Source organism: Lemur catta, chromosome 1, assembly GCF_020740605.2.
Source record: "Lemur catta isolate mLemCat1 chromosome 1, mLemCat1.pri, whole genome shotgun sequence".
Taxonomy (NCBI): Eukaryota; Metazoa; Chordata; class Mammalia; order Primates; family Lemuridae; genus Lemur; species Lemur catta.
In genome coordinates, this window is record NC_059128.1 from 114,785,012 (window position 1) to 114,812,688 (window position 27,677).

Consider the following 27,677-nt stretch of genomic DNA (forward strand, 5'->3'; position numbering starts at 1 on the left):
TACCTTTCATTCGTGGTCCTTTATTTCAGTATCCTCCCCGCTAAACAAGCTAAGCTGAACATGTGTGTTCAACCCACAGTCAGTTGGGCACCACATTGTCCCCAGGACTCCCCTCCCTGGTCCCCTTCCCTGCTTTCTGGCCGGCAGGGCTGGGAGCCCCTCACATGGCACTCTCGTTGCCTCCCCGTCCCCTGGACGCCCCCTTCTCTTGTGCCATGAGTGACTTGTAGGGCTTCCCCAGGCTGGGGAGGGTGAGCTCAGCCTCCTGCAGCTCCAGCTCCCGCTGAGACAAATGCTCAATGACGGCCGCCCCGATCGAGTCCCCCAGCACGTTGGTCATTGTGCGAAGCCGGTCACTGGTGGAGGGGAGAGAGAAGCAGCTGTTAATGGGGGCTTGAAAAGTTCCACAAGGGAGAGGGTGCAGCAGAGGTCAGGGGGGTGGGAGCTCCCTGTACATTCCAGTACAATCCGTGACCACATGAACTCAAGCAGCTTCCTCACCCTCTCCTTCCTCAGTTTCCCCTCCTAACAAACTCAGGTTGGACCCGCTCTGAGATATTCATATTTGATCTTAGCAATGTGACTTTAAAAAAAAGATATGAATATCTGATACAGATGATTAGGAGTCATCAGCTGAAAATCACATAGAACCAGGAAGGTAACCACCGTGAGTAAATCAGGTCAGGCCCAAGTCAATAGAGGCACTGACTAGGGAAGGCTGGAGACTGTCAAATGGGACTCAGGCCCAGCTAACAGCTCTCACGTGGGGATTGACAGTCCAGATGGTTTTTTTTTTTTTTGATACAGGTTCTCACTCTGTCTCCCAGAGAATTTTTTTTTTAAAAATGTATGCAGTCCCACCTACTCAGGAAACTGAAGCAGGAGGAGCCCAGGAATTCCGGACCAGCCTGGGCAAGATAGCAAGACCCCATCTCTAAAAAAGAAAAAAATTGCAAGCTAGATCTGCCCCATGAATCACCTTTTTGTGACTTCCACATAAAACAGATAAAAGAGAAGTTTTTCTGGCTGATGGATAAGTCCTTTGTTGCATGTCTACTCTCCACCCTACATCCCAAGGGTAACTCTATTGCATTTGGAGTGCTCTCCAAGGCCCCCCTTTCACTCTAAAATTCTGGAACTCTGTGTCTTTGCTGGAATAAAATCCCGTGGGTTGCAGGTCATGGGAAACACAGAGCCAGGGTGCAGTCTGAAGGACACTCACAGGAACCAGTCCACGGCTATGATGAGTGTGATGTCTTCCGTGGGCAAGCCGACCGACGTGAGCACAATGACCATGGTGACCAGACCCGCCTGGGGGATGCCAGCTGCCCCAACGCTGGCCGCTGTGGCCGTGATGCTGCATGTGGTGGAGAGAGAGTGTGGGGAGACAGGGGGAGGGAAGGGGGAGATAAGGAAGAGAGAGAGAAAGAACACACAGACGGGAAGGGATCAGCTCCCCGAGGCATCTTAATTATATACCTGAGCCAGACACAGAAAGAAAAATACTGCATGATCTCTCTTATATGTAGAATCTAAAAAAAAAAAAAAAAAGAACATAAAAACCCAAAGTCAAATATATAGAAACAGAGAATAGAATGGTGGTTATCAGAGGTGATGGGGGACTAGGAGATGTATTCAAAGGACACAAAGTTGCAGTTATGCAGGATGAATAAAGCTAGAGATGCAACATCCCGCATGAGGACCACCGTTAGTAATACTGTGGTGTACACGGGAAATTTTCTAAGAGAGTCGATTTTAGGTGCTCTTACTAGAAAACAAAAGGAAGATAACTCTGTGATGTTTCAGGTATGTTAAACTGCTGATCTGTAGTCACCCTTTCACTATCTACATCAAAACATCATGTTGTACACCTTCCAGGTATGCAATAATAAAAAGTAAATTTTTACAGAGCAAACACCTGGCTACATGCAAGAAATGAATGATGGAAAATTCCCCCAAAATGAAAAGCAAATCCTCAAGCGGCTTCCACTGAGGGCCCAGGCAGGGGGATTCCCCTCATCCGTTGCTGGCTTCTGGCTGGAAGTCGGTTCAATGATACCTTTAGTAGATGCAAGAGTAGGTATGGAACCAGCTGCCTCTGAAGCCCAGAGAAATGCAGAGGCATCAAACTGCACTGCAGCCAAGTGACCTCCCTATACTTGCATATGCTAGAAGCAGGAGATCAGGACAGCCAGGTCCAGGTGCTGGGAATGGAACTCTGGAAGGCGGGCCAAGTTTACAGCCAAGAGAAGAAACCATCTACCAGCTGGGCGTGGTGGCTCACGCCTGTAATCCTGGCACTCTAGGAGGCAGAGGCAGGAGGATTCCTTGAGCTCAGGAGTTCAAGACCAGCCTGAGCAAGAGTGAGATGCCCTCTCTACCAAAAATGGAAAAACTTAGCTGAGCGTGGTGGTGCACACCTGTAGTCCCAGCTACTTGGGAGGCTGAGGCAGGAGGATCACTTGAGCCAAGAAGTTTGAGGTTGCAGTAAGCTATCATGACGCCACTGCATTCTAGCTGGGGCGACAGAGTGAGACTCTGTCCCCCTCCCCCAAAAAAAAAGAAAGAAAGAAAGAAAAGAAAAGAAAAGAAAAAAATGCTCAATATCTCTAATCATCAAGGAAACGCAAATCAAAACCACAATGAGATATCACCTAACTCCAGTGAGAATGACTTTTATCAAAAAGTCCCAAAACAACAGATGCTGGCAAGGATACGGAGAGAAAGGAACACTTACTTACTGTTGGTGGGACTGCAAACTAGTACAACCTCTATGGAAAGTAGTATAGAGATACCTCAAAGAACTAAAAGTGGAACTACCATTTGATCCATCAGTCCCACTACTAGATATTTACTCAAAGAAAAAAAAAGACATTTTATAAAAAAAAAAAGACACTTGCACTTGAATGTTTATAGCAGCACAATTCACAATCGCAAAGATGTGGAAACCACCCAAGTGCCCATCAATACATGAGTGGATTAATAAAATGTGGTATATGTATACCATGGAGCACTACTCAGCCATAAAAAAAAATGGTGACCTAGTTTCTTTTATAACCTAGATGGAGCTGGAGACCATTCTTAGTGAAGTATTGCAAAAATGGAAAAACAAACACCACATGTAATCAATACTAAATTGGAACTAATTGATCAACACTTATGTGCACATATGGAAGTAAAACTCAAGGGAAATCAAGGAGGTGGGAGGAGGCGGAGAGGAAGGGTTAATTCACACCTAACAGGCACAATGCTCACTAACTGGGTGAAGGGCACACTTTTAACTTTGACTCAAATTGTACAAAAGCAAATTATGTGATTGTCTACAGTGTTGAGCAAATGAAAAAAAAAATATATATATATATGTATATGAAGTAGGGGGGAACTAAAAGGCAGAACACACGGTGGAGAATGAAACAGATAGTGGTCCCCCATCAGATAGAGTCACACACCTATTAGGCTATTTTCAAACAGTCAACAGATAACAAGTGTTGGTGAAGGTGTGAAGAAAAGGTAACTCTTGTAGACTGTTGGTGGGAATGTCAGTTGGTACAGCCATTAGGAAAAACTACATGGAACTTCCTCAAAAAAATTAAAAATAGAACTACCATAAGATCCAACAATCCCACTTCTGGGTATTTGCCTAAAGGAAACAAAATCAGTATCTCAAAGGGATAACTGAACTCCCATGTTCGTGGTAGTATTATTCACAAAAGCCAAGATATGGAAGCAACCGAAGTGTCCATCGACAGGTGAATGGATAGAGGAAGTGTCATGTATATACACAAAGAAATACTACTAACCCTTTAAAAAGAAGGAAATCTTGCCCTTTGTTAACGTGGTTAAACCTGGAGGACATTATGTTTAGTATGTTTAGTCAGACACAGGAAGACAGATACTACTATATGGTCCCACTTATATATGGAATCTAAAATTGTTGAATTCATAGAAGCAGGGAGTAGAATGGTGGTTGCCAAGTGGGTGGAATTGGGAGGACATAGGTCAAAGGGTACAAAATTTCAGTGATCAGATGAATAAGTTGTGGGGATCTAATATATAGCATGGTGACTGTAGTTAATAATACTATATTGCACACTTGAAGTTTGCAGATCTTAAGTATTCTCACCACAAAAAAAAAACCAAAACAAAACAATAACTATGTGAGGTGATGGCTATGTTAATTAGCTTGACTGTTAATCAGTTCCCAGTGTATACATATATTAAATCATTGTGTTGCACACTTTAAATATATATTAATACAATTTTTGTCAATTATACCTCATTAAAGCTGTAGGAGAAAAGACAGAAATTTTAGGGAAAAAAAAAGTGGATGGTCGGACTGTATCAGTGCCTCTTTCTGGTGGCCTCTGAAGCCCCTTCCCAGATTCTAGTATTGTGAACATGGAGCCACTGGACATGCTTAGCCCAGACGATGGCTCTGTCAGAACAGGGACTGAGCAACTTGGGCTGTTGGACAGGGAATGGCCTTTGGAGTCCAGCAGACTCCATTCATGAGCCATACGACCTGGGACACACACTCAGAGCCTCCATTTCCTCATGTGTAGAGTAGGAGACATATACCCACCTTGTGGGGTTGTTTGAGCCACAAAAGAATACAGTGCTGGCATGTAATAAATGCTTGATAGGAATCAGTTGTTGTTAGTAATAAAATTTTCAAGAAATAAAATTACACTTTCTAAAAGGTCATCCAATTTCTCCTTCGTTTATTCTGTTTGGATTTGGTTTCCTTAAAAAAAAAAAAAAAGAATGAAAAGAAAAGAGAGAGGGAGAGAGAGCGTACAGTGCTTCATGATCTCAGCCTCAAGGAGGCTATTGCCACTATCCTAAGTGAAGGAGCCTGTCTCTTCCTAACTCTGGCCCCGGCATGAACAGTCATCTGTGGGTGTCCACAGGAGGCAGGTAGCATGCTTGGAATAGGGTAAGTTAATTCCACCTGGATCCAAGAAGCCAACCCCAAACTTCTTTGGGTTAAGTTTAGATTACATAATCTGAACATAGGTAATACCTCCAAACTAGGAAGCTCCAGGCATCCAATCACTACCTGCTACTGATTTTTGAAGTACTACCTGGTGGATCTCAAGCTAGCCACCCACCAAGCTCTCTCCACAGATTCCCAGGAAGAAGCTGGAGTGACACTCACTGCCCTGGTCTGTCTGTTCTTAGGAACACTCTTTCAAAATTCTCCCATCCTTACCCCTTTTGATAACTTCCTTACTCCCAAAGACGTTAAAGTTTCCCATGAGAAGTGGTCATTGCAATGATTGGGACCCTGCCCCCATCCAAAAAAAGAAAAAAAGTGTTCCTCTGAAATTATCTTTATGCCATTCTTTCCTGCATCCTTGGATTCCCCTAGAAAACAAGGCCTGTCCCATCCAGAGTGTGCATAAAGGCACTTTGCCCAAGACTGGTTACAGAGCGTTCAATAAATCGATCCTTTGAACACACATTTATGCAGCATCTACTACATGCTAGACACCTAGCAGAAATTCCCACAGAAGAAAATCCCTGCCCAAACAGAGCCTGCATTCAGGGGAAGGAGGCAATAAGCACAATGAATAAGTGAAATCCATACTAAGGCAGTTGGTGCTATTTGGAGAAACAGTGCAACCTTAGAAACTCCAGGTGTACAATTTTAAATAGGGCTTCCCTGAAAAGGTAACATTGGAGCAAAGAACTGAAGGAGATAATAATGTTTGCTATGACTTTTATAATGACTAAAGTAGAACCTCTGGATGAGGGGACCCAGGAATCCATATTAATAAGAAGAACCTCAGGTTATTAGGATGCACCAGGCATACTTTGGAAAACACTGGACAAAGGGACATCCCACAACAGCATGTGAGAGGAGAACTGACTGGAACATCTTTCTGGCTCCTGGAAGCCTCAGGTGGGAAAGTCTAACCTCCCACCTCACCTGGCATTGGGGTCTTCCTATATCCCCCTTCCAACATCCGAGGGCTCCTTTGTACTCCAGTTGTGGTTCCCTCCTCCCCCACGACCAAGCTGATGTCTGCACTCCTAGGTCCCCCCCCCAGGGCACCTCACCTGATGGTTGTGATCTGGCCCAGGTTGAGCTCGTAGTTGTTGACTTGAGCAATGAAGATGGCAGCCAGGGCCTCGTACAGGGCAGTGCCGTCCATGTTGACCGTGGCCCCCACGGGCAGCACAAACCTGGTGATGCGGCGGTCCACGCCCAGGCCCTCCTCCAGGCAGCGGAAGGTGATGGGCAGCGTGGCGGAGCTTGGGGAGAGAGCGAACCCCAGAGGGTGAGAACAGGGCGTGGCCAGGTGAGGCGGGCAGGGCTATGAAGGGGGCGTGGCTGAGAGTGGGGCGTGGCTGAGAACCAGGCATGGTTGTGGGTAGTTGAGAATGGGCATGACCAGAGGTATGGCTGAGAGCAAGGCGTGGCCAGGTGTGGGCAGGGGCTGAGAGAAGGGCATGGCCAGGGTGGGGCTGAGGATGGGGAGTGGCCAGGGCAGCAAGGGACCAAAGGAGATTTCCCCTTGGAAACACTGAGAAGGCCAAGTGAGGGTTCAGCAAGAGGCAGAGGGCAGGGGCGTAACATTTCAGAAGCTAATTGTCCATGGGAAGGGGGGAGCTCCTCAGGACACAGGAAGAACAAAGCAATGGGGGTTCCCTAGGGTGAAGATCTCTTGACCCACTTACAGCCAATAGCTTAAGGCTGATGACTAGACAGACACTAGTTTATGCCACTAGTTCACTGTGTTTACTGCCAGAAAGAAGAGGATTAAAGGTCTGCTGACCTCCCACAGCTCAGGGCTAAAAGAAGGGTAGTACAGAGGACCCTAGTTCCTGGCATGGGGAGTGACCTCAGCTATGCTAATTCTCTCCCTCTCTCTCTCTCCCTGCCACTTCACAGGAGAGGGAGAGTGACTTCATTGGTTGGCAAGTTGAGCAGGAGTGGGCATCTTGTTTCGGATCAGCCTGCCCACCGGACTTGTGCTCTGCCTGGTCAGCTTTACATAATTCGGTAAGAAGCCTGGACTCACGGAGCGGGCGTTTGGGTGTCCAGCTTGGTGGTGACCAGGTGAGTTTAATGCTGGGACACAGCAACATCAGTCTGGCTTGGCCACAGACCAAAAGGCACTTTTGCCAATCAGCATTACCGGCAATTTAAAAATACTTTTCCTCCATCTGGTTGGCTCTTGGGACACTTCTCAAATTGTTTTGAATTTGGATGATGCCGGAAGAGGAGGTTTTTATTAACCCCCTAAAACTACAAAAAAAAAAAAAAAAAAAAAAAGGAGAAGGAAGCCAAGAGAGCTCCCAGACACCATCTCAAGGGGAGTTGAGATCTCAGCTAGGAAATGACTGAGCTCACAGGGCATCTCGGAACTTTCCTCCTAACCTCAAAACTGGCATCTGGTTCTCTCCTCCATATAAAATGGAAAAACAGGAGAGGAGGAAAAGGGACCAGGAGAGCCAGCCTAGGACAAAGTCCAGCCCCCCAAGAGACCCTCAAGGGCCCCTGACATTACTATACAACTCAGAAGAAGTTTCTATGGCAGGGAGAGGGCAGGACCCCTAGGAGAGCCCATGAAAGACAAGGAGTAAGCCCAGGGAGGGTGCCAGTGGCAGGAAGTAAGGACATACCTGGAAGACGTGCCCATGGCGGTGATAAGGGCCTGTAGCATGCCCCCAATGAAGGGGAAGGGGTTCCGGTGAGTGACAAGGAAGTAGATGAGGGGAAGGATGCCACCAGCATGGAGGAACAAGCCCACGATGACAGTCAGGGTGTACATGCCCAGCTGACCTCCCAGGACAGCCATGTCTTCCATCTCCAGAATTTTCCCAGCAATCAGGAATAGGATGCCCACAGGTGCGTACCTAGGCAAGCCACACACCTTTCAGGTCTCCCTCCCAACCTCCCCTGTAGGGCTGAAGCCGGCATCTCTGAGGCTTTGCCCACAGAGAGCCCTGGAGCCAGGCAGTGCCCACCATACAGCAACCCTGCTCCATCCCAGTCTTCCCCACACGTTAACAAACAGCACTGGGCTCCACAAACACAGCCTTCCTCCTCCTTCTGCTCACACACAGCTCACCCCAACAACAGGAAAGTTCCTACAACTCCAGGACATAGAATCTTATCAGGTCCCTCCTTTGTTCACTCCCCCATTCAAACCCTCCCCTCCCTGCCCCCAAATAATCACCATCTTCAGCATCCCTTCCCTAGATAGTGCCAAGACAGTCCCTATCTCTGGCCTTCTAAACTTCCCTTATTTCTTGCTCCCAATTCTTTGTTCCACACTTGAAAACTTCATGCCCCTATTCCCTTTCCTAGCAGCACATATTCTCACTCATTTGCCAGCCTATTTCACCAGCATTTCCCACCCACATCTCAAACAACCAGTGCTATCAAAATCACCTATGTATTCATTCATTCGACGACTATTGAGCACCTACTATGTCCCAGGCACATGGTTCCTGTCCTCATGGTGCTTACATTCTGTTATGCACTGAATGTTCGTGTCTGCCCCAAAATTCATACGTTGAGATCCTAATCCCCAATGTGACAGTATCAGGAGTTGAGCCCCTTGGGAGGTGATTAAGGTCATGAGGATGGAGCTCTCATGAATGGGATTAGTGCCCCTATAAAAGAGACCCCAGAGAGCTCCCTTGCTGCTGCCACTATGTGAGGACACAGCAAAAATATGGCCAGAAGATGGCCCTCACCAGATGAACATGTGGGTGCCTTGATCTTGGATTTCCCACCCTCCAGAACTGGGAGAAATAAATGTTTGCTGTTTAAGCCACCTGGTCTATGGTATTTTTATTATAGCAGCCCATATGGACTAAGACATTTTCTAATGGGGAAGACAGAAAGTACACATAGAAATGCACTAGTTATAAACTTCAAGTGGTAATAACTGCAAAAGAGAGTCACTGGAGGGGGCTGCTTCACAGAGGGTGGTCAGGCATGGCTTTTCTGAAGAGGTGACATTTAATCTGAGCTCTGAATGATAACAAGGTAACATGGGTATCTGGGGGAAATCATTGCAGGTGCAGTGCAAAGACCGTGAGGTGGGCATGTGCTAAGGAGTGCTGGAGGACCATAAAGAAGACTGCTGTGGCTACAGCAGGGAGTGAAAAGAACTAGAGAAGAATCAAGTTCATCAGGGGCTTACCTGATTTCCCCACAAACTACTCAATCCATGAGTTTCTGCCAGTGGCACTGTCACCCACCAACCCCCAGGCTTCAATTGTGACTTCCCTCTCTTTAGAAACCAAAGTCTATACTCTTGGCCATGCTCATGGTGGATGTACTGGTGGAGATGGGGACCTCTTGAGAAGTTGGGGCAATAGCCTTGGGCCAGAAATGAGGATGTAGGAAACTTCTCCAGCCACATCTGCGTTTGCCAAGCTGGGTTCAGGGTTAGCCTGGGGGAGTGGTTGCTGAGTCTTCTCCAAGTCATGTCTAGACCTTTGTGCTTACTCTGGGCAACCCTTCTTCCAGCTCCCTCACCTCCATCCTTCTGACTCATGCCCTGCAAACGTCCTCAGCCATGGATCAGTAGTACGTGACTTCTTGCCCCCTGCACTCAGCCACCTGGCACATCTGGACATTTTACCCAGCCATGCCAATGACACCGCTATAAATTCATGGTTCCCAATTCAGCAGAGCCTTCAATGCTCCTTGTTAATCCTCTGCTTGTTCTTCATAAGCTCCCCTTCCTTCCATTCCCCTCAGATGATTTTCCAAGCTCTTGATCCGGCCTCAAGTCCCCTACATAACTTTCAAGTTATTTAGGATGATGTGCAAAGTCTTCCTCCATTTGGCATCAGACACCCTTGTTAACATCTTCCACCACTGCTTCCAACTTACTCTATGCTCTCGCCTTCCTGAACTCTCTGCCATTCTCCAAACAACTCAGGTACTTTCAAGCTCTACATGTTCTCTTCCCTCTGTTTGAAGTACTTCTCTGTCCAGTTGGATTCCTACTGGAAGCCCAGCTGAGAGGTGATCCTCTCTGACACCTCCTCACCTCCCCAGGCAGCATTCGCTGCATATCTCTCCATTCACTGCTCCCTTCTCCATGTCCCCAATGGTTTCTAAGTGTCCCTTTGTGATAGAATCTACCACCCTGTCTGTCCTCTCCAAGACTTTGTGAGCTCCTTGCAGCATGAATGCAATATATCTCTGTACTCCAGAGCTCAAAACAAAGTCAGCCTGAGAAAATGCCTGTTGAATGAGTGAAGGAATGTTTGAAGGAATGAAGAAACTTACAGAATGAATAAATTGATAAATGCATCAATTAAGGAATAATTAGCAAGGGGACAAATGAGTAAGAAAATGAATAAATAAATGAGACACGAGTGAGTGGGTGAGGGAATAAGCAAGTGAATGGATGAATGAATGAATGAATGAATGGAATATTTAAGTGAATGAGAGAATGACAAATGCATACACAAATGAATGGGTCAAAGAATGAATAAATGACAGAAGTGAGCAAATAAATAATTGAGTCCATCAATGGTTTAACTAATGCATGGATGAGTTTGTGAATAAATGTATGACAGGATGAATGTATAAATGTATGAATGAAGCTGGTGCATAAAAGAAATGGATGAATAAGAAAACAAGTGAATCAAAGCACAGAAGAATGAGAATAAATGAACAAATGAGTGAATAAAGAGATAAATGAGGGAGTAAACGAGTGAATAGATCATTGCAGAAAGGTATGAAGGAATGAATGAGTCAGTGAGTTGGTGAGTGAATTAACCAACACATAGAAAAATGAATAAGTGTTGGTCATTTGTGACAATGTGGATGATCCCAGAGGACATTATGCTTAGTGAAATAAGCCAGGCACAGAAACACAAATATTGCATGATCTCCCTTATATGCAAAATCTGAAAAAAGTTTGAACTCAGAAAGTAGACTGATGATTACCAAGGGTTTGGGGGGCCAGGAGCAGGGGCAAGGGGGTTGGAAAGATTTTAATCAAAGATACAAAATTTCGGTTAAATAGGAGGAATACATTCAAGAGATCTATTGTACAACATGGTGACTATAGTTGAAAGCAATGTATTGTAGACACGAAAATCACAGAGGGTCAATTTTAAGTGTCCTCACCACAAAAAATAAGCATGTGAGGCAACCCACATGTTAATTAGCTCAATTTAGCCATTCCCCAATGTAGACATATTTCAAAACATCATGTGGGATGTGATAAATATATATAATTTTATTTGTCAACTAAAAAATAAGTTAATCTTTTTAAAAGAACGAATAAATGAATAATGAACAACTGAGTGAACCAATGTGTGGAAGAATGAGTAGACAGGAGTGAATGAGTGAATGAATGATTTGGTCAATGCATAGAAGAATGAACGAATGAACAGATCAACAATGGAGTAAACAAGTGAATAAATCACTGCAGAAAGGCATGAAGGAATGAATGAGTCAGTGAGTTAGGGAGTGAATTAACCAATGCATAGAAGCATGACTAATGGATGAGGAAATGGGTGAACCAATGCATAAAAGAACGAATATAGATAAATATGCGAATGAGTGAATGATTTGGTCAATGCATAAAAGAATGAGTGGATGCACAGATACACAAAGGTGTGAATGAGTGAAGAAATCATTGCAGAAAGACAAGGAAGCAGTGAATGGATGAGTTAGTAAGTGAAGTAACCAATACATCAATGAATGACTTTCGCCAAAAGTCTCCAGCAAGCTCTCCAGTGCCTTCCCCACAGCCTGACTTCCCAGCCCTGGCTCCACATTCCCGTTGGCACAGCCCAGCACTCACCAGATGATTATGCCCACCAGCCTCATAATAGCCTCATTGAGGCTGTCGAAGAAGTCCCTCAGGACTCGGCCCTTGTGTTTCATGCCACCGATGACCAGCCCAAAGGCCACAGAAAAGACCACGAGGCCCAGAGCGTTGATGCCATTGGCTGAGCCAGGCACAGGCACGGTCTCCTCAAAGCTCAGCACCTCTTGTAAGGTACCCAAGGCCCGGGTGACATTTTCCAGGAAGCTGGTTCCGTTCTCCATCAAGAATGGAGGAGGCACGGAGGCACCCAGCTCCGACCCATTCTCCGTTCTCACGATGGTCCTGGTTACCACCCTCGTGCTGTACTGCGTCTTGAACTGAAATAGAGACACATCGATCCCAGAACTGGTTCAGAGGGTGCATCCGAATCACCTAGAGAAATTCCTTATGAACATCAATTCCTGGTTCCTACACCCTGGAAAGTCTTATTGGGCAGAACTGAATGAGTGAATGGATAATTTGACCAATGCATAGAAGAATGAGTGAATGAATTAGTAAAGTCATTACGGAAAATGGTATGGAGGATCCTCAAAAAATCAGAAATAGAACTACCATAGGACCTAGCAATCCCACTACTGGGTATATATCCAAAGGAAATAAAATCAATATTTCAAAGAGATATCTGCACTCTCATGTTCTTTGTAGCACTATTTCAACAGCCAAGATATGGGAGTAACCTAAGTGTCCATTGATAGCTGAATAGATAAAGAAAATGTTGGCCAGGGGTAGTGGCTCATGCCTGTAATCCTAGCACTCTGAGAGGTCAAGGTGGGAGGATCATTTGAGGTCAGGAGTTCGAGACAAGCCTGAGCAAGAGCGAGACCCCATCTCTACAAAAAATAGAAAAATTGGTCTTGGTCAGGCATGGTGGTGTGCACCTGTAATCCCAGCTGCTTGGGAGGCTGAGGCAGGAGGATCGCTTGAGCCCAGGAGTTTGAGGGTGCAGTGAGTTATGATGACACTACTGCTCTCTAGCCTGGGCAACAGAGCGAGACCCTGTCTCAAAAACAAAAAAAAAAACAAAAAAACAAAAAAAAATAGAAAGAAAAGGAAATGTGATAAGATACACAATGGAATACTATTCAGCCTTCAAAAAGAAGATCATGTCATTTGTGACAACATGAACGAACACAGAGGACATTGTGCTAAGTGAAATAAGTCAGGCACAGAAAGACAAATACCACATATCTCACTTATCTGTGGGATCTTAAAAAGTCAAACTCACAGAAACAGAGAGTAAAATGGCAGTTACCAGGGGCTGGGGGTGAAGGGGAAGATGTTGGTCAAAGGACACAAAATTTCAGCTAGCCAAGAGGGACAAATTCAAGACATCTATTGTACAACATGATGACTATAATTAATAACAATGTACTGTGTACTTGAAAATCACCAAAAGGATAGATTGTGTTCTTACCACAAAAAATAATCAATATGTGATATAATAGGTTCATGAACTCCATTGAGCCATTCCACAATGCAAACATATTTCAAAACATCATGTCATACCCCATACAAATATAGAATTTTTGTCAATTAAAAAATAAATTTTAAAAAATTAAAAAAAAATTGGGCCAGGTGTGTTGGCTCACGCCTGTAATCCCAGCACTCTGGGAGGCCGAGGTGGGAGGATCGCTTCAGGTCAGGAGATTGAGACCACCCTGAGCAACAGGGAGACCCTGTCTCTACTAAAAAATAGAAAAATTAGCCAGGTGTCATGGTGCACACCTGTAGTCCCAGCTACTTGGGAGGCTGAGGCAGGAGGATCACTTGATCCCAAGAGTTTGAGGTTGCTGTGAGCTACAAGGGCACCACTGCAGGCTACCTGGGGCCACAGAGCAAGACTCTGTCTCAAATTAAATGAATAAATAAGCAAACAAACAAATAAATAAAATTAAATGTTTAAAAAGAATAATGGAGGCAGTGAACAACCAACGCATGGAAGCATGAGTCTAGAGTCTGCATTTTTCACAAGCTCCCTGGGCAATATTCAGCCATATTTGAGAGCCCTCCTCCCCAACCATCTATGGTCAGAAGACCTGGAATCTCTACCCCAGCTTTGAGACCTTGTCTAGTCGTCCTATGTCCAGGCAGCCCATGGCCTAAGTCCTTCTCTCTAATCCTCCCTTGATCATCACACCAAAGGGAAACACATTCTAGACTCCTCCAGGAGCCCCCACGCATTGCTCTGTCAGGCCTTTCCCCTTGGGCCATCCCCTCAACAGCAACCGCCACCCCCTGCCACTGCCCCCACCAAACCTCCTTCATCAAACCATGTCCTTCCCGCTGACCTGTTTGAAGCAGGCCTCCACAAGGTTGGGTGGAAACATGTTTCTGCAGAAAAACATCAGAGAAAGGAAAGCGGTTAGACCTTGGGAGGGAGTGGTCTCAGGTGATAATAGTAACACGATCAATAACAGGAACAGTAATTATGGCAGCCAACATATCATATACTGAACACATGCCTTACCTCTATCCTGTGACATAAACACTACAACAACCCTAGGAATGATTGCTACCCATGTTCCCATTTTATAGAGAGAAACCAAAGCACAGGGAATTTACATAAGTTACCCAGAGCCACACAGCTGCTAAAAGGTACAAATGGACCTCAAAATCAGGTCCATCTGAGCACCCTGCCAGAAGCCCTACATCACTTCAAGGACTTCAATTCAAACACATGTGCCAGTGATACCTCACAAAACTACAGAGAGCTCCTAAACTCTTTCAACCCCAGGTTCCCCTACAGTCGGTTGACTAAGGTGGAGCCATGGCTAGACTTGATTCTGGCAGGCAAAATCTTGCTGCTCTAAGAGAATCATTGGCCCTCCAATGGGGCTTGGGAACACCAAGCAAATACCAGCCGTTCTGACTGCACCCCAAGATGCCGCAGCTATAGCTGTAGCCTCTCCAGCCCAAGGGTCAAAAGATCATATCTTAGGAGCAGATGCTGTTGGAGAATATGTGCACAGCTCCAGGGCAGAAGTTGGGTGCCAAAGATGAGTACCAATGGGTGTTGCCCTTTCCAGGCTGGGTTAACCTGTTCTTTTTGTCCTTTTGTTCCTTTGGCATATAGAGCTGGAAATCCCACTGAAATGAGAAAGAATGTCACCTGATCAGATCCATGAAGGCATCAGCTGTGGGGATGGTCTCTATCCGGCCCTCTCGGTGCAGGCCCTCCTTGGACCCCTTCCCAGGATGGATGATGGTGACCATAAGGATGCCAATGAAGACTGCGATGATCGTGGTCACCATGTAGTACACAGCTGCTCTCATCCCCATCCGCCCCGTGGCCTTGTTGTCCAGGGATGCCATACCTGGAGGACAGATGGTGCAGTCCCATCTATGCCCCACCACCCACTCTCCCATCCATCCATCCCACACTCCCTGTATCAGCAGCTCAACTACCATTACACCAAACATCCCTTCTACAGCCAGAACACACCCACCATCCATTCATTCACACTACCGTCTTTCTACCCCTATTCTATTTTCCATAGACACCTTCACACTCCACCCCATTCTTTACCCAAGCAGCATTCTGCTAACCATGCTACCTTCCCTCTACTCCAAGCTACCCTTTTTCAACCCTCACCCCATCCTCTCTTGACCCCTATTTTGCACCATAAACTAACATTCACTCCACTCATCATCCCACTATCCACCCCTAAATCACACCTCCAATCCACCTCACTGTACACTCACTGTAGTACATACTGTTGGTGCCCACCCAGATGCCCCTCACCAGGCCAATACGCTTATCCTTCAGCTGCCATGAGCATTGGCTGCTAACAGCCCAAGCTGCCTCGTTCTCCCAAGAATTGCTCTTGGCAGAACAGGAGCTGCCTCCTCCAGAAAGGCCCCAGGGGGCGCACATTGCCCTTGATGGACTGGTACAGGGATTCCATAGGCCAGCTCCTTTGACCCAAAAATGAGGGGGACAATTCCATGGTGCCATTCACACTCCAGACTCTCCATGGGATCAGGCTGAGATGCCAGCCTTCTTCTGAACCCACATCTTTCCTTCACTGGTTTCCTTATTTCATTCTGCTTCACTCACTTCCTCGTGGATTTTTCTTGAGAGGTAGCCCTTAATAAACCACCTGTGCAAATATCCCCATCTGAGGCCCGTTTTTAGGAAACCCAACCTAAGAAACCATTCTTTCACGCCTTTTTCTTCATCCTCATCCCCAAATCCAAGGATTGGCAAACCACCACCCATGTGCCACATCTGGCCCACTACCTATTTTTTGTAAATAAAGTTTTATTGGAACACAACCAGGCCCATTTGTTCACATATTGTCTGTGGCTGCTTTTGTGTTACAACAGCAGAAATGAGTACAGTTGACCCTTGAACAACACAGGTTTGAACTGCTCAGATCCACTTATACGTGGATTTTCTTCCACCTCTGCCACCCCTGAGACAGAAAGACCAACCCCTCCTCTTCCTCCTCCTCCTCAGCCTACTCAACGTGAAGATGACAAGGATGAAGAACTTCATGATGATCCACTTCCACTTAATGAATTATAAATATATTTTCTCTTTCTTAAAATTTTCTTAATAACATTTTTTTCTGTAGCTTACTTTATTGTGAGAATACCATGTATAATACATATAGCATACAAAATGTGAGTTAATCAACTGTTCATGTTATCAGCAAGACTTCCAGTCACCAGTAGGCTATTAGTAGTAAAGTTTTTGGGGAGTCAAAGTTTATATGTGGATTTTCAACTGTGTGGAGAGGGGATCAGAAACCCTAACCCCCATTTTTGTTGTTCAAGAGTCAACTGTATGCCTGTAATCCTAGCACTCTGGGATGCCAAGGCGGGAGGATCTCTTGAGCTCAGGAGTCCGAAACCAGCCTGAGCAAGAGTGAGATCCCATCTCTACTAAAAATAGAAAGAAATTAACCAAACAACTAAAACCAGAAAAAATTAGCAGGGCATGGTGGCGCGTGCCTGTAGTCTCAGCTACCTGGGGAGGCTGAGGCAGGAGGATCGCTTGAGCCCAGGAGTTTGAGGTTGCTGTGAGCTAGGTTGATGCCAGGGCACTCTAGCCCAGGCAAGAAAGTGAGACTCCGTCTCAAAAAAAAGAAAATTAAATTAAATTAAAATTAAAAAACGTCAACTGTAGTTGCAACAGAGACCATATGTCCCTCAGAGCTGAAAACATTCACTATCTAGCCCTCTAGAGAAAAAGTTTTCAGACCCCTGCATAAACCAACCAAACTTGCATCCCACCTCCACTCACCATCCTGACACCTCCATCTCACTCACCTTCCACACCTTCACCCACATCCCACCCCCTGCCTATCCACACTGTATCCCAGTTACCTTCCCTGCTGCCCCTCCAAGCTGTTCTTTCACCCCTAGATGGTACCTAGCCCCTTGCAGGTTGACATTTGACCTCTAAGGAAAAGAACAGGAAGGTTACTGAGATAAGTAGTGTAGGTCATATGGGGTCTGGAACCTGGGTCTGATCGGGACCTGGGCTTTGACCAAAGACTCTGGGCAAGATGCAGGCTACATGTTTGAGGTGCTGAGTTGGGGGGGAGGGGGCTCCCATGCTTGGGACTGCCTCAGCTCTGGGTTCAAGCTAGAGTTCTGGATGGCTCTCTCACCTGTGACCAGGCTGGAGACAATGAGAGGTAGTACCAGCATCTGTAGCATCCTCATGAGAAGCTCTCCAGGAAAAGAGAAGTACTTGATCTGGCGGTAGGTGAGCTGATATGGACGCAGGGCAAAAGCCAGGCTGACCCCTAAGGCCAAAAGGAGGGGTTCATGGACCACAGTCTGGGTAACCAAGCCCCAGGCAAGGTCCATCCATGCCAAGAAGGGTGTGTGAGGGTAGGAGTGAAAGAAAGAGAAACATTCAATGAGTGTGTGTATTTATGCATGCATTGGTACACATGCACACTATAAAAATATGAGTTTATGGGACATGTTGACATGTATGTAAATGTATAAACATCTGCACCCATTAGTGTGTACCTATGCATGCATATGTGATAGTGTATGTTCACTTGAGAGCATGTACACGTGCCTGTATACGTCGGCCCATACACGTGAATATGCACATGTACCTTCCTGGATGTGTCTGTAGGTGTGATTTGTGTGTACGTTACTGTTTTCAAACACTGGAATGTATGTGTATTTAAGCTCATAAGTGTGTGCATGTGTGCTCAGGAGAATGTATGTGCAAGGTGTGAATGGGTTCATGAATTCTAATGTATGTGTAAAAGTGTGCACATGAGTTTATGTTTGCACCTGTACGTTCTGTGCATGCATGAAAATATGTTCATGCTTATATGCGTGCATATGTAAAGTGTGTTTGTGCAATGTATACATATGTGTGTGTACACATTGATATACATGTGACGCTGTGTGCACATAACACAGCTGTGTTTGCCCGTGTGTGTACCCATCTATGTGAGTGTGTCCTTATGGAGGCTTGGAAGGAGGGGGCTGGTGGGACATCTGAGTGCAGGTGAGAATGGAAGGGGTGCAAAAACGAATAGATGTGGGAGGTGCGCGCCGGGGATTTTCCTGGAGTCCCCGCCCTCCCGGGAGCAGAGCTCACCGATGACCACAGCACTGACGGTTAACAGGATGAAGGCGTTTCGTCGCAGGAAGCGCAGCACGTGCTCGCGGGTCATGGTCTGCAGGCGCAGGCGCGTGCGCAGCGCTCTCTGCTGCAGGCTCTCCTGCAGCTGCTGCAGCCAGCCCACCCGGCCCAGGCGCTGGCCACTCTCCCGCAGGAACAGGCTGTTGCCATGGCTGCTCATCATCTATCTGCGGGGGACAGAGAAGCCAAGGTCTGGTGAGGGACAGGACAGAAGACTGCGCAGGCAGAAGGGGAAGGGTGGAAAAGGAGGGTGGGCACTTGGAAGAGACTGAGAAGGCAGGGGATGGGAGACGTCAGTCTGTTGGGATGTGCCAGTGCTGGGACAGCTGAGACACTGCCTGGAGTTCTAGAATGGCGTCCTGGCAGGAAAGGGTTAGAGTCCCCAGAATCACTCCCGGGCAGGCCTGGAAAGAGGTGAGGCAGACAAGCACAAAATAATGGGCGCTTTGGCCATTTTTCTTATTTCACTGAGATCATCACAGGCAATTGGGGGTTGCCCCAGCTCACCAACCAAACTAACAAGCCTTTGCTACGTGCCAACTGCATGCAGAGCCCTAGACATGGCACTTTGGAGCTAGTCTCCAAAATTAATACAGTGTGGTGTCCAGCCTGGAGATGTTCCACAAGAACAAAAGCAGCAGGTGCCTGGCAAACAGCAGGTGCCTAATAAATGCAGTTGCTCTGCTTAAATGCCCAGGTGAGCAACAGGGAGGGGGGAGTGATTTGGGAAGGAAATGGTGACAATTCTTGGCCCCAGTGTGAGTCCCTCTGGTGTTGCAGGCACTGCACGTGGATGGTTTTCCAGCCTGACTTTCATGCCTTTTCTTTACATTTGGCCGTATGCGTGCATCCTCACTTACATTTCTAAAAATATATATCTACGATGAAAACTTTAGACCACTACTTGAAATATTGTTGTAGTTATATTTTTCATCAACATTAAATAAAATGCATATAGAGATAAAAACCTGCCCATCCATTTACCAAGTAACACCTTACATGTCCAGGACTTCACGGACCTGAGGAACTTTTTCCTTCATGGATCTTTTCCTCCATTAAAAAAATTATGTAGATAGTAAAATTATATTTTGCAACTGTATTGGTATAAAGGTAAATATATTATTTTAGAACTAGATAGAGGTGATGGCTGCACATCATTGTGAAAGTACTCAATGCCACTCAACTGTATGCTTTCAAATAGTGGATTTTGTCATTTTGCGTTATGTGAATTTCACCTCAACTTTTAAAATGGATATATTCATATTACACGTTAAAACATTTTCTTTGACCTGAAAGTTTATTTCTGCTTTTTGATTTTAAAAGAAGTGGAAGCATCATGGTAGTAGAGAGTAGTATTAGAGGATGGCAGGTGGGTTGGGGAAAGGACGGGGAGAGGTTGGTTAATGGATACGAAGTTACAGCTGGAGGCCTGACATATCCCAGCACTTTGGGAGGCGGAGGCAAGGTGCCCTTGAGCGCGGAGTTCGAGATTACAGTGAGCTGTCATCACGCCATGGCACTGCAGCCTGGGCGACAGAGCGAGACCTAGTCTCAAAAAAAAAAAAAAAAAATTCACTAAAAATAAACATTTTTAGCTAGATAGCAGAAGTAAGTTTTGGTGTTTTGCAGCACTGTAGAGTGAATGTGGTTAATGATAATTTACTGTATATAGCCAGATTGGGGGATTTTGAATGTAATAACACAAAGAAATAATAAATGTTTGAGGGGTAGATATGCTAATTGCCCTGATTTGATCATTATGCCTTGGATACATGTATTGAAATATCACTCTGTATCCCATAAATATGTATACTTATGTGTCAACTCAAAATAAAGGGGAAAAAAAGAAATGAAAACATTTCTATGGGTCCCTATAAGTATTGTGGGCTCTGGGCACTCCTTTCCTGAGGGGTAAGCCAGACTGACCTACACGGATCTTGTAGCCAGAAGGTAGCAGGACCCTAATCCAGACATATTGGGAATCTGGTCGTCTTTCTAAATCCACTCTCAGGCTCTCTCCCCTACAACTCTCCCTGGGTCCCACCCCTGTTCCCTCCCTGCTCATATCTTTGTAAAGAGTCCTTATCTTAAACTCTTTTCAATTCCTCTTTTTGAATGTGCTATTTCCCTACCAATACACTGAATTCATCTGACTCTTAGAAAAAACTCTCTATGAACCAAAAGAAGACATTAAGTATTATATCCTGTACCTGGACTCTGTACCTATTTGGTTTGCCTGAGATTTTCACACTTATAAAGAGAAGTTGTTCACTTCCCACGGCTGCTTTCTGAGGGATCTCAGCTCCCAATCACTCTCCTCACTCTGCCCCCCACCCCCAGGATCACCCCCAGCACCTGAATTTATCCAGATCAGGGCCATAAGTCTCTTGGAGGTCTCAGTTGCACCAATATGTAGGTGCCTGGATTTTTTTTTTTTTTTTTGCTTCCACTGGCTGAGCAGCTACATTTCTGGGATCACCATCTTCCTTGCCCTCCTCTGTTCCTCCCACATCTGAGGGATGGGACATTGCCTTGGCTTCTCAGGCTATGCGGCCTCCAGGTCTAAGCTCTAGTTCCCAAAGCAAAGCCCCAGCTGGGATCCTGTTCCAAACAGACCAGTCTCCTGAAATCATGATGCTGTTCTCACCTTGCTGTGAAAAACCTCCCAGACAGGAAACCACAGACTACACAGGAGACACAATCCCTCCCTCTCCTCTGGAATATTACATTCCCAGTCACCAAACAGCAGGAGGAATTTGCCTGTGGAAACCAAGAGTGATCACTGAGCTGAGATCTAAACTAGTTAGGAAAACTCTAGAGCCTGGAGTTTTCGCTACAAGACATAGTACAGTATTGACAAACCATGGTATTCAGGCCAAACCTGGCCTCATTGCCTGTTTTTGTAAATAAAGTTTTATTGGCACACAGCCATGTTCATTCATAGTGTATTGTTTACAGCTGCTGTCAAGCTACAATGGCTGAGTTGAGTTGTTGGAACAGAGATTTATGGGCCACAAAGCTGAAAATACTTACCCTCTGGCCCTTTACTGAAAAAAATTGCCAACCCCCAGCCTAGAGAAGAGCCTGTGACACTTAGAACAGCACCTGGTGATCAGGAAATAGATGTTGACTGTGGTTGATAAGAAGCAGAAACCCAACACACACGACATCAAGAACAGAGAAAAATGCTACCATGGGAGAACGTCTTCCTAATGACATTTCTGAGTACTGTCTGCATTTCTCATTCATATATACCATTGTGATACATCCATTAAAAATAATATTAGATTTTTTAAAATACATGACTTGAAATGGGACCTCCACTTGGGCCTTTGTGGGTATCTCTTGGATTTGGGGGGATTCTCCCCTCACCCTGGGCTCTTTCTGTTGTAGTCCCTCCTGGTTCTAGGCCCTGCGTCTCAGTCCTCCTGCCCTAGAAATGGCCCTTGTAGCATCCCCAGGCCTTGCGGGGTGAGGGATTCAAGGATGGGTCTCTCACCTGGTTTCCCCAACCACCACACTCCTAGATGTCATGAGATTTGCCAGCTGCCCCTCGGAGCAATTGGGAAGAAAGGAAGATACCCTGAGCAAAATGAGAAAGTTCTCTACACATTTTCTCTCAATGCTATGCTGGCCAGAGGAGTGAGTGAGGGGAGGGAAAGATAGGATGGGAATCGTGTACATCACACACACACTCGGGAACACACAACCTCTCACACCTCTTGTGCACAATTGACGCATCCACAACCCTGCACGGACACACAGTCACACAAACTCTTCAGACATAAAACCACATGCACCCCTTCAGAAATGCAACTCCACGTATACAGTCATATAATTCCTACACACACACACACATTCATGCCCGTGCATAACTACCCCTCATAAATGAAACTCTACACAGGCAGTAACAGTCATACAATTCCTATGCACACATACGCAGGAACACACACACACACACAACTTAGGACACAAAATACAAAACTACAGACACTGAAATTCGTCCCCACGTGGAAACACTCAGCTCCACACATCTCTTCGGAAACGCAACCCCACTCATGAACTCAGTCTCAAACACACACCCCCCAAAACACACACACACCCCAACACACACACACACTCACTCCATCCTCAGACCCCCCTGTAGTCTTGGCCACACCAGGTATGCATGCACTTGGAGGAATAAACCCCGGGACAGCGGAGGGAGCTGAGCTCCGTACGTGGACGCGGCACAGTGATGGAAACATGCCCGTGAGTCGAGGCCACTGGATGGGCAGGCGGGGAGCTGGGCAGGGGACCCAGGCCTAACGAAGGCGACAGGAAACTCACCAGGCGACCTGGAGAAAAGCGGCGGCAGCGACTCTAAGGAGCAGGGACAAAGGGCGGCCCACCCGCCTGACCCCGGGGCGAGCCCAGCGCGCCTCGCCCCCGCCTGCCCGAATCCCAGGTTCCAGCGTGCGCTAGTCCCCTCGCCGGGCGGCGGTGTCCCCACTCACCAGCGTCCGGAGCGGCGCGGGCGGCCTGCCCACGCCTTGGCCTGTGCGCTGCGGCCGGATGCAGGAGCCGGAGCCCGGGGAAGCGCCCGGCCGGGGCCGCGGGGACCCGCCAGGGACCGTGCAGCGCTGGCGCGGGGACCGGACGGGCGCGGAGCCGGCACGCGCTGTGTGGCCGGCGGGATCCTGGCCGGCCCTGCGCTCACGTGGGTACGGGGGCGTCGGGCGACCGGGGGGAGGGAGCGGGATCCCCTCCGGGATGCCCCCCGCCTCCCTCGTGCCCAGCCCAGGCGCCTCCGCAGCGCCGGAGAAGGGGGACCGCGTGCTTGGGGAGGGAGGGGGATGAACGGTGGGCGGGGGTGAGTGGCCTCTCCTGCCACTCCCCCCACTCGCGCACCCAGTCCCCGCCCCCTGCTCGGAGCCGCGCCTCCGAGCCCCCGCCCAGCGCCTCCTCCCGAGCCCTGGGAGGCCGGAGCATCCCCCACGGGAGCGCGGGGACCGGGCCGTGGCACCGCGGGACCCGCGCCTCGCATCCTCGGTGGAGGTCTGGGGACGGCGTGAGCGCGAGCATCCCGGTGACAACAGCCACTGAGTGGGCTCCGCTGCCCCGCATCTCCCTTCGAGTGCACCTTCCAGCCTTGGCTGCTGTGTGTTCTTGAGCCAGCCCCTCTCCCTCTCTAAGCCTGGCCTCCTCCTCTAAACAAGGGAGATGACTCGGCCGACCCTACGGAAAATTAAAGCTGAAAAGATTAAAGCGCGCGAGCTTGGAAATACTCCGTACAGCCAGGAGCGCTGGGCAAATGGGAGATTAGTAATTGCTGCTCGCATTGTAATTAATATCATTCTTTGCCGTCTTCTTCTCCAGTGGCACTGACTTGGTTGCTCCCAACACCTCCCGCCTCTCCTGAGAGCTAACGCCATTTAGAGTTGAGCACAGAGCCGGTTATGCGAATAAAAACTCAGTACACATTCGCAGTTATTGCTGTTGTGGTTGAGCAATTACTGATGGCAACCTCCTCAACTAGGCAGGCTCTTTTATTTATATTTAATCCACACACCTGTATGAAGTAGTTATCACTTCCCCTACGTGCAGATAAGCGGACAGGCAATCAGAGAGGTTCAGTAGGCAGCTGCCCCAACTCCAACTCTTTTATCCACACAGTCCTGGCTCTGCTTCTTGACAACAGCTCCTAGACAGGTGATTCTCAAACTTAGCTGTATCTTAGACTCTCCAGGAGGGCTTTTTAAAATCCTGATGCTTAAGCCGCACCCTAGACCAAACGCATCAGCATCCCTAGGAATGGGACCCAGGCATCAGTATATTTTAATGCTCCGCAAGTATTAATAATTCCAATGTATGGCTAAGGTTGAACCCCTGCCCTAGAAATCAGGGTCCCCTGGGCCTCTCTGGCAAACCCCGCTTGCAACCTCCTCGCTCCCTCTGCTTCAGTCACTGGCTGTGTTTGGATGCTTCTGCATCCTTCTCTAAGTCTGCAGCTGCCCCTGAGCTCCTAGCACTTACGCTTATCCACTACACAAATATTTACTGTGCATCCACTGTGCAGCAGGCTGGGCTGGCAGCTGCAGATTCAGCAGGGAAGACGACAGCCTGCTTCCTCTATTACACAAAATAATAAGGAAATAAAATAGCAACAGTCCTCAAACTATTAGGCCTTGGAACTCTTTTTGGTTTTTTTGTTTGTTTTTGTTTATTGAGACAGAGTCTGGCTCTGTTGCCCTAACTGGAGTACAGTGGCCTCATCATAGATCACTGCAGCCTCCAATCCTGGGCTCATATGATCCTCCTACCTCAGCCTCCCAAAGTGCTGGGATTATAGGCGTGAGCCACTGCACCCAGCCCCCTTTACACTCTTAAGAAAATCAGGGAGGACCCCCAAAAAACATAACTAAGTCTACCCATGAGAAAAACAGCAGACAAATTCCAGTAGAGCTGCACCCTGCAATCCACTCACACAGTCCTCCTCAAAACCATCAAACCATCAAAACAGGGAAAATCTCAGAAACGGTCACAGCCAGGAAGAGCCTAAGGAGACAAGATGACTGAATGTAATGTGGGATCCTGGAATAGAAGAATCTAAATACAGTAAGGACTTTAGTTAATAATAATGTATCTATATCAATAATATTTAGTTAATGTGTCAGTATTATAATGTATCACTATTATAATATGGTAATTATACAATACTAATGAAAGACAGTATTAATAGGAAAAACTAAGTCAAGGGGGTATATAGGATCTTGCTATACTACTATGTTTTCAATTTTTCTGTAAATCTAAAAGTGTGCCTTAATGAAAAAGATTATGGAGGACCCCAAAGAGCTTTTGATTATGTAGGTTATACCTATGAATCTTTACTGTATCAGAAATTGAAACTGGGCCAGGCGCGGTGGCTCATGCCTGTAATCCTAGCACTCTGGGAGGCCGAGGCGGGAGGATCGCTTGAGCTCAGGAGTTCGAAACTAGCCTGAGCAAGAGCGAGACCCCATCTCTATTAAAAATAGAAAAAAACTTAGCCAGGCAACTAAAAATAGGAAAAAGAAGTTAGCTGGGCATGATGGTGCACACCTGTAGTCCCAGCTCCTCAGGAGGCTGAGGCAGGAGAATCGCTTGAGCCCACGAGTTTGAGGTTGCTGTGAGCTAGGCTGATGCCACGGCACTCTAGCCCGGGTGACAGAGACTCTGTCTGAAAAAAAAAGAAAAAGAAAAAGAAAAAAAAAGAAATTTAAACTGAAAAAGGTTTTAAATATTGATTCATTTTAACATAACAAGAAGGACCCCACTACCTGTTAACATTAAATAACCTACTTTTATGAAAAATAACTATATTTTCCAAAATGGGAAAAAAACAGTGAGAAGAGGAACATTGCTTTATACTTTTTCAAATTGTTTTAATGTCCAGTTTAATTTAAAAAAAAAAAAGAAAATGGAACTTTCACACAGTTGATCTTCATTATTCATGGATTCTATAATTCACCCACTTGCTAAAATGTATGTGTAACCCCAAAATCAATACTCACGGAGCTTTCAGTCATTCTGGAGCATGTGCAGAGCGATGCCTTTTTTTTTTCCCAGCTTATACTGTGAACCTTTTTGTGGTCTATTTAGTGCCAAGCTTTTCTAACTATTGAGCTTTCTGTTGATTTTCCTGTTTAAAATGCCCCCCAGACACAGTGCTGAAGTGCTGTCTAGTGTGTCTAAGCACTAGAAAGCTGTGTTGTCCCTTGCAGAGACAATATGTGTGTTAGAGAAGATTCATCCGGGCATAAGTTACAAAGTACTGTTGGCCATGAACTCAATGTTAATGAATGAACAATACGTATTAAATAAGACATCTTTAAACAGAAAAACACACATAAAACAAGGTGATGTAGTCATCAGTGGACAAAAATATTATGACCAGGGGCTCACAGAAACCTAACTCTACTTCCCCCTAAAAGCAAAGGTCTAGTACTCACTAATTCAGTGTTTGCAGCAACTTTACAGAACATAACTACTGACAATGAGACTTGACTGTAGCTGCTTCCTCATTGAATTTGTCATGGTGTGTTGTTTTGGTTGAAATACATGAAGGAAATTTGGCCTTTCACAGATAGGTAGCTGGAAAGGGAAGAGTACTTTAATCAGCTTTTTAGGTAACTGGCTATTCTTGTAGACTACACTAAAATGCTACACGTTTTGGTTTCTTTCTTTTTTTTTTTTTTTTTGAGACAGAGTCTCACTCTGTTGCCCAGGCTAGAATGAATGCCGTGGCATCAGCCTAGCTCACAGCAACCTCAAACTCCTGGGCTCAAGCGATCCTCCTGCCTCAGCCTCCCGAGTAGCTGGGACTACAGGCATGCGCCACCATGCCCGGCTAATTTTTTCTACATATATTTTTAGCTGTCCATATAATTTCTTTCTATTTTTAGTAGAGACGGGGTCTCGCTCTTGCTCAGGCTGGTTTCGAACTCCTGAGCTCAAACGATCCGCCCGCCTCGGCCTCCCAGAGTGCTAGGATTACAGGCGTGAGCCACCACGCCCAGCCACGTTTTGGTTTCTTAAAGGACAGTTATGATGTGGAATCTGAAGCTCTGTCGGTGAACTTTTTGAACTCTATTAACACTGAAATCCATTAAGCTAATTTTCTACCCATGCATGATTTTGAAACATCATGCATTTGTCATCTGAAAAATATTAGTTCACTGAATCACACAGATCTTCCAAATGTTAACACATTTCATTATTCAATAGCAAAAAGCCATATTTGTTAATATCACCACTGATCTTACCAAAAGTCTTTAAGTGTTGGGAAGCTGTCTAAACTACAATAATGAATACAAGTTTTCCAAAATTCGAATTTTTACTTAGAAGCTCAAGTTTTATCCTTGACAGTAAAGACTGTCCTTTATTTTCCTTAAAGTGACAGATACATTTCTTTCAGTTTTGCAAAACTATCCGCCAGATATCCATGTCAGAATAACCACTGTTTGTCTGTCTAAAAATAGTATTCCATGAAAAAAGTGACTAGTTAGGTCTGCAATTCAAACAATCACACTAGAGGGTTGTTTTTTTTTCTGGAGACAGCTACCAGAGTACTTTAGTGTGTAGCAAAATGCTTTATGCATACTTTATGCACGCAGAATACTAAAAAGGCATGTACTCAAGAGTTGAGATTTAAGAAGATGAATAATTTTAATTGCTTTATCAAGTACATGCTAAAGTAAAACTGGTTTTTTTTA

The 27,677-nt window shown here is 46.2% G+C and overlaps 1 protein-coding gene across 3 annotated transcripts; it reads right to left on the reverse strand.

Annotated features, from left to right (window-relative positions):
* On the reverse strand, positions 1–23,280 carry SLC1A6 (solute carrier family 1 member 6). 3 transcript variants are annotated; one of them, XM_045549367.1, is made up of 10 exons: positions 22,941–23,280; positions 18,400–18,611; positions 17,441–17,578; positions 14,932–15,136; positions 14,111–14,153; positions 11,796–12,139; positions 7,633–7,866; positions 6,064–6,258; positions 1,223–1,357; positions 1–356 (listed from the first exon to the last, which is right to left on the reverse strand). In XM_045549367.1, exons 2-10 carry the CDS (start codon positions 18,605–18,607, stop codon positions 161–163), a joined length of 1,698 nt encoding a protein of 565 aa, XP_045405323.1. In that variant the 5' UTR covers positions 18,608–18,611; positions 22,941–23,280; the 3' UTR covers positions 1–160. The 3 variants fall into 3 exon arrangements, with proteins under 3 accessions (XP_045405323.1, XP_045405333.1, XP_045405343.1); XM_045549377.1 differs by lacking the exons at positions 7,633–7,866; positions 22,941–23,280 and having other exon boundaries at positions 131–356; positions 18,400–18,605; XM_045549387.1 differs by lacking the exons at positions 1–356; positions 1,223–1,357; positions 6,064–6,258; ... (1 more) ...; positions 14,932–15,136; positions 22,941–23,280 and having other exon boundaries at positions 12,109–12,139; positions 18,400–18,604.
* Positions 23,281–27,677: the final 4,397 nt, after the last annotated feature.